Source organism: Chinchilla lanigera, unplaced genomic scaffold (genome assembly GCF_000276665.1).
Source record: "Chinchilla lanigera isolate Chin_1 unplaced genomic scaffold, ChiLan1.0 scaffold00127, whole genome shotgun sequence".
NCBI lineage: Eukaryota > Metazoa > Chordata > Mammalia > Rodentia > Chinchillidae > Chinchilla > Chinchilla lanigera.
The window spans coordinates 249,099-256,001 of record NW_004955528.1 but is presented as its reverse complement, the minus strand read 5'-3'; the positions used below and the strand labels follow the sequence as shown (position 1 = coordinate 256,001).

General features: G+C 46.2%; 1 protein-coding gene across 6 annotated transcripts in view; it reads left to right on the top strand.

The window, feature by feature from the left end:
- Positions 1-6,903, top strand: part of LOC102009755 (pre-mRNA-processing factor 6) — a 34,411-nt gene that overhangs the window by 22,278 nt on the left and 5,230 nt on the right. For 5 of the 6 annotated variants that reach the window (XM_013507478.1, XM_013507477.1, XM_013507476.1 and 2 more), the window contains exons 10-11: positions 727-845; positions 4,641-4,859. In XM_013507478.1, the coding sequence (XP_013362932.1) occupies positions 727-845; positions 4,641-4,859 (338 nt within the window). Of the gene's footprint in view, positions 1-726; positions 846-4,640; positions 4,860-5,155; positions 5,179-6,903 lie in introns of those variants that run through there. The other variant, XM_013507481.1, reaches the window with a different exon arrangement.

Below are 6,903 nucleotides of genomic sequence, written 5' to 3'. Positions count from 1 at the left end.
GCCTTCCTTCCTTCCTTCCTTCCTTCCTTCCTTCCTTTCCTTTCCTTTCCTTCCTTTCCTTCCTTTTCTTTCCTTCTTTCTTTCCTTCTTTCTTTCCTTCTTTCTTTCCTTCTTTCCTTGTTTCTTTCTTTTCTTTTCTTTTCTTTTCTTTTCTTTTCTTTTCTTTTCTTTTCTTTTCTTTTCTTTCAAGGTCTTACTCTGTAGTCCAAGCTGGCCTTGAACTTACTATATAGCCTGGGTTGACCTCAAACTCGTGGTGATCCTCTTGCCTCAGCCTCCCAAGTGCTGAGATTACAGCATTACACTTAAAAAAGAAGAAAAGCAGCACATCGCTGTGACTGCTGGTGGTCCCTGTGTGCTGCCTCCTGTCGGGAAGTCACTGTTCTGACATCCTTTACAAGGATTGGTTTTGCTGGTCGTCAAACTTCTCGTGAATGGAAAACCATATGGTGTTGATTTTTTGCTTGGTTCTTTATGCTCAGTGTGTTTTGGGGTTCACTTGTGTTGCCTGTGCCCCATGTGGTACTGATGTGACTCCAGTGATCTTTGTTTCCTTGCTTTGTGGTATAGCAAGGCACATGTATCTGTCTTGTGTATGTGCAACCTAGGAGGGCAGGTCTGCAGCTTTTAACTGTCCCCAGCAGAAAACCATCAACCCTGCAGACACGCGTCTCCTGCTTTTATTTCCCTTTGCTGTGACCTGATTTCTTGTTTGACTTCTTTCAGCCCTCGAGCATGTGCCAAACTCTGTTCGCTTGTGGAAAGCGGCTGTTGAGCTGGAAGAGCCTGAAGATGCTAGAATCATGCTCAGCCGAGCTGTGGAGTGCTGCCCCACCAGTGTAGAGGTGAGTCTGTCCAACTCAGGGTCACCACCCTCACCAGGGAAGGTCCAGTCCAGGGTCTGGGGGTCGCATGTATAGGGCAATGTGCTTGCTGGGCTGCCGTTTTTTGGCAGCAGAAGGTGGTCTGTGATGCAGGGTGAGGCTCTGCAACAGCTGCCAGGTGGGGTGGTGGCTGCCTTCTGTCAGCACAGAGTGGTGGCTGGCACACAGCGCGGGAGGTAGGCCTGCAGAACTGAGTCTTTGCTTGTCTCTGCTCACAGCAGAAGACTATGTTGGATATGTGTAGGACCGTCCCTTCTAACTTTCATTATTTATTATTACTAAGTTTATTGGTACCATTTATATATATACATAATGATCACATTCATCATAGGGAATTTATGCCTGTTCATGATATGTCTTGATTCTTTTTTTCCCATTTCTCTCCTTCCTTCAACCCCTCTCCCCCTCATTATTTACAAAGCTTTGTTTCCATTTATCCTTCTTTTCTTATTTCTTTTACCTTCGTTCCTATCCTCCTCCACCCCTCCTTAGTTCCCCTTTCCTTTTGAACAGTTTCTTCCCGTTTCATAATATGTTACACATTGTAGTTTTTATTTACACTTTGTTTCTCACACCAGAGAGATAGTGTGTTATTTACATGTTTGTCCAAATTATTTCACTTAAGAGTATGGTTTCAAGGTCCATCCATTTAGCTATAACTGTCTCAACTTTATCCTTTATGACAGAGTAGTACTCTGTTATAGAGAAAAAAACCACATCTTTTTTATCCGTTCATCAGTTAATGGGCATTTGGGCTGTTTCCAAGATTTGGCTATTACAGACTGCCACTATAAGCGTGGGTATGCATATATCCCTGTGGTATGATGCTTTTAATTCTTTCAGAAAGATACCAAGAAGGAGAAGAGCTGGGTCAAATGGAACCTCTAGTCCTAGTGTTTTGAGAATTCTCCACACTGATTTCCACACTCCCACCAGCAGTGGAAGGGGGTTCTTTTTTTCCCACAGCCCTCCTAAGGGCTGTCCCTTCTAATGTAGCCCAGAGTTTGTGAGTGGGAACTGAAGAGCAGTAGTGTAATGGGAGGCTTGTTCTGTCTTCTTGCTGGGCCAGCATGAAGCCAGCTCTTTGCCTCAGAGCCAGTAGCATTTCTTTGCTTTAAATCTTCTGGTTAACACAGCCTTCTACACAGTGATTTCTCTTCTTGGTCTTTCTGGTCTTTTGAGACGGGGTTTTGTTATGTAGTTCAGGCTGGCTAGCTTTTTTTTTTTTTTAATTATTTTAAAGAGTAAAAGAAGGATAACATGGTAATAGGGGGGCTTACGGAATTACAGACAAAGTAGTAGGAAATTATCAGTGGTTGTTTTAGATATTGTTATCTACAAGATAGTTTCTCAGGAAAACAAATGGACAGATAATAGTGAGTTACAGACAAAAGTGGTAGGTTATTATCAATGGTTGTTGTACTATACTTTGGTATCTTCAAAGTGGTTTCTAAAGAAAATAAATAGAGCTATACATGAGTGACCAATTGAATATTCATTGACTGTTCTCAACGGTTGTTGTAGGAAACACAGTAATAAACATACATCCATTTACGAAATAGCATAGGAACAATACAAACATTACAGTTATGGACAGGTTAGTAGGAAAATATCAGTGGCTGCTGTAATACATGGTGCTATCTTCAAAGTGGTTTCTCAGGAAAACAGAGATATGCAAGAAAGATCTAACAAGTAGTTACAGCCTAATGGTTGTGAAAAATAACATATTACTTCCTCACCAGTGACTCCTTCCACTGAGGTATAACGGCTGGAAGGAAGGCCAGGATTGAAAAAGAAGGACCAAGAGACTTGCACCTGTGTCTAGCAACAGGCTGTTTTCTTTTTCCTCTATAGTCTTGATTACCTGGGGCTCTTCCATGGAGATGACAGTCTGGCCAGAGGGAGAAGGCAGAGTATGCCCCGGGCCCCCTCATTCCTGTTAGACTAACTGGTAGGATGGGTCTGAGCTCTGGGGCCTCCGCTTCACAGGGCAGACTGATCTCCAGTGGTCACCTTTGCATTCAGGGCATGGCCTGGTGGGCTTCTTAAGGCAGTTCCTCTTGAGGTGGCCTGGCTTTTAACAGTGGTAGCAGATGAATGCAGTTGTCAAGTTCTTCTTGGGGCCCTGAGAATCAGACTTAAGGTCTGTTTCTCTTAGTGCTGCAGCAAAAGCAGCTGTTTTTTCTCGGTCTCTTTGTTTTCTCTCCTTGGCCTCCCCCTCCTCGTCACGGCTATAGAATACTGGGGAGGCAATTCTTACTAACATCTCAAGTGAGCCATCTGGGGTGAAAGCCATTTTTTGTAGCTTTTCTCTCCAGCTTCCCAAGTGCATTGGGGCCTCGCAACCACTTAGTGTCCTCTCCCCAACCATCAGCACAGGCAGCAGGAATTTTGGTGCAGACCTCTCTGGAGCTCCACACGCTCCTGTACTGCAGCCTGTACTGTCAGGGGAAGAATGGCTTCCAGGGGTTCTCCCCAGGTATTGCACAAGGTCGTCCTGGTTTCCAGCTTCTGAACGGCTCTCATGACCCGGGTCAACTAGACCTCTGAGTCTTAAGGCGTAGCCTATATTCTCAACGTTCTCTGAGTCCTTGTTCAGCAGCTGCTCCTCCACTGACTCTGGACCTTTCTGGTTCTCAGCAGCAGGGGCAAGAGCAAACTGTTGTGTGGCATATATTCCCAGGGGTTTCTCCGTGTTGGGATGATTCACACACGTCCGTGGGTGGGTTTCTGCTGCCGGCACATGGCAGGCCAGTTGTGTCATTGCTTCTCTGTGCCATAATAGTCCTTAACCATGTGCTGGCGCCCAGAACGCACTGCCGCGTGGCTTTCCAGGCACCAACTGTCCGCCTCCTGGGCTCCTGTGCGGCTAGGGCCCAGCCCAAAGGCCGGCGCTCCCTGCTGCACAGCTTCCTTGGTGCCGACTGCCAGACTGGTTTTCAGTTCACTGTGTAGCCCACGCTGGCCTCAAACACCCTGCCTCAGCCTCGCAAGTGCTAGCATTACAGGAGTGCACTACCACACCCACCTCATCTTGGTCTCGTGATATCTGGTATGTCTTTATCCTCACAGGTATTCTGAAATTCTCCAAGCAACTAATTGTATTTTATTTATATGAAAATGTGTAGAGCCCACGTACATTTTTTGGGTGGAATATTGCAGAATCAGTGGTGCCAGGGTGTGAGAATTCCAGGAGGCTGAGTGCCTACTTGTTTTTGCCTACTTGTTACATCTTCTTTCCCAGCTCTGCGGTCAAGTCTAGTACACTGTTACATGTGCACATTTCAGACTAGGGTTTGGAACCCCTGATCGAGAGTCCCAGCAGTCTTTCTTGTACCAGAGTTCATTGTGAAATTAGAATTGTAGCTAGACAGTTGATTGGGTCAGAAATGCTGCCATTTAAATGGCCCTTGAGAGTCTTTAGAACCACTTTGTGGAGGTGGTGTGGGCTTGTTGAAATCTACTGCTATTCATGATGGGGTACTCTGTAATCCCAGCATTCTGGGAGGCTGAGGCAGGAGGGTCTCAAGTTTGAACCCAGGCTGGAAAACTTACCAATACCTGATCTCAAGTAAAATTTTAAGTAAGTGGAGGCGGGGATTCTGGAGACATAGCTCATTGTGAAGGTCCTGCATTCAGTCCCCAGTACAGTTGGTGAGTTGGTCAGTAAACAAACAGACAGACTCACCACCTGACCTGGAGGATGGCACATAGTGCCACTAGCTTTCAGAATACTGTCCTCTCATTTTCTTGTAGCTCTGGTTGGCTTTAGCGAGGCTGGAGACTTACGAAAATGCCCGCAAGGTCTTAAATAAAGCACGTGAGAACATTCCTACAGACCGGCACATCTGGATCACGGCTGCCAAGCTTGAGGAAGCCAACGGGAACACTCAGATGGTGGAGAAGATCATTGACCGAGCCATCACTTCCCTGCGGGCCAATGGTGTGGAAATCAACCGTGAGCAGTGGATACAGGTGGGCTGCACTTTGGGGTCCTTTAAAAGCAGATGTCTTTCTACAGCTGGGGTCTCCCATGGTGTGCAGAAGGCGTTGGAGAGTTCCCACATGGGTGGGAAAAACAGGCGTAGTGTGACTTTGTTCCATTTGCCATTGCTTTCAATGGATTCAAGACCTAGAGCGGTCTTGGGGAGAGCACTTCTGAGGCATTTGCAGGGTAGAGACACCTGTGCCTAGTGTCCTTTGCTAGTAGAGATAATATGGCCTCAAAGAGACAGACAGTCTTATGCCTTTTTTTTATCTTTTGTCTGTAGACATAAGGCTAGAGAAGTCCCTGAGGATCATCTGCCATACCTCCAGGGTTTGGGTCGCTCCGCTGCTTTCTCCAAGGAGCCACCCACCGAGTGAGCCCTCTCCTCTATGGCTCTGCCAAGTGGGAGGTGCTTTGTAATGAGCCCAAACTCCTCCAAGCCGCATCCTGTTGGGTGGGTCCCTCTGCTTTACCTCCTGCCTGCTGAGCTGGCAGATGCCTGTACTCCTGCAGCCTCCTTTCTCTCATGCTGTGCTGCCACAGTCTGCTGTTCTCTGAACATCCCCTGGTGCTCCAGATGCTGAAGTGTGTTGCCACCTTCCTCTGTGAGTCTTCTTGAGGTTGGGTGGGCTCTGATGTTGCTTCATGTCCCTGGGTCTCTTGAACATTCTTGTTTAACACTTCACATGTAATTCAGGTGGGATGTTGTTCAGCCATGTAGCTCTTTTCTGTATTTGGTGATTTTCATTTTGCCTTTTAGAAAATCTCAGGTTTGGGGCTGGGGATTTAGCTCAGCGGCAAAAGTGCCTGTCTGGCAAGCGCAAGGTCGTGAGTTCGATTCCCGGTACCGGAGAAAAACCAAAAAAAAAAAAAAAGAAAAAGAAAATCTCAGGTTTAAGGCCTACATAATACATATCCCTGAACCCTAACCAGCTAGGGCAGCCCTTCTGTGTCTTTGGTCTTTCTAGTTGTCTTGTCATTTCCCCTCCCTGCCTCCCTGCCTCCCTGCCTCCCTGCCTCCTTGGTGTTTTGAGACAGGGTCTCACTATGTCATCCATGCTGGCCTTGAACTCCCAGTGATCCTCCTGCCTCTGCTGCCTCAGCCTATCAAGTGGTGGGATTACAGGTGTGTACCACCATGCTTGGCCACTGTTATTGTGTTTCTGATGTTCTGTTTCTCTGATTTCCCACCTGTTGTCATTTTTTTTCTGTTTGTGTCTGTTGGTCAATCTGTCTGTCTGTCTCTGTTGTACTGGACATTGAACCCAGAGCTTTGAGCGTGTTGGACAAGGACTCTACCCAGTGTTCTACCACTGAGCTGTATCTTTTTATTTTGTTTTGAAATTTTGAGACAGGGTCTTGAATTTGGATCTCCCTGCCTCAGCCTCCCAAGTAGCTGGGATTACAGGCATTGCCACTATACCTAGTTTTTAACATTTCTTGTAGTGTAGGTCTGCTGCTGATACAAATTCATTCTGCTCTGTTTGTCTAGAGAAAGTCTTTATTTTAATCTTTTGTTGTTGTTGTTCCTGGGGATTGAACCCAGGGCTATGGCATTAAGCTACTTTCCCAGCAGTCTCTTATTTTTTACTTTGAGGTAGGCTCTCACTAAATTGTCCAGGCAGTTGTTGCACTTGGAATCCTTATATCTCAGCCTCTCAAGGTGCTGGGATTATAAGCATGTGCTTACTGCACTTAGTTACCTTTGCTCTTGAAAATTATTCTTGCTGGGTATAAAAGTCTAGGGTGGCACTTTTTTTCCATAGTAAATTCAGAGAACTTGCAGTCCTTCTGCCTCAGTGTGTGCCACCATAACAGGTCTATGTTAGTTCTTGTATATGGTGTGAGGTCAGGGTTCACCCTCAGTTTTTGGCATGCATACACCCAGTTGTCCTTGCTGTACTAACTGTTGTTGCTCTATTGAATAATCTTGGTACCCTTGTCAAGAATCAAGTGATCATCAGTGTGAGGGTTGATCTCTGGACTCACGGTACTGCTGTTCCATTTGTCTCTGTAGCTGTCTTAATGTAA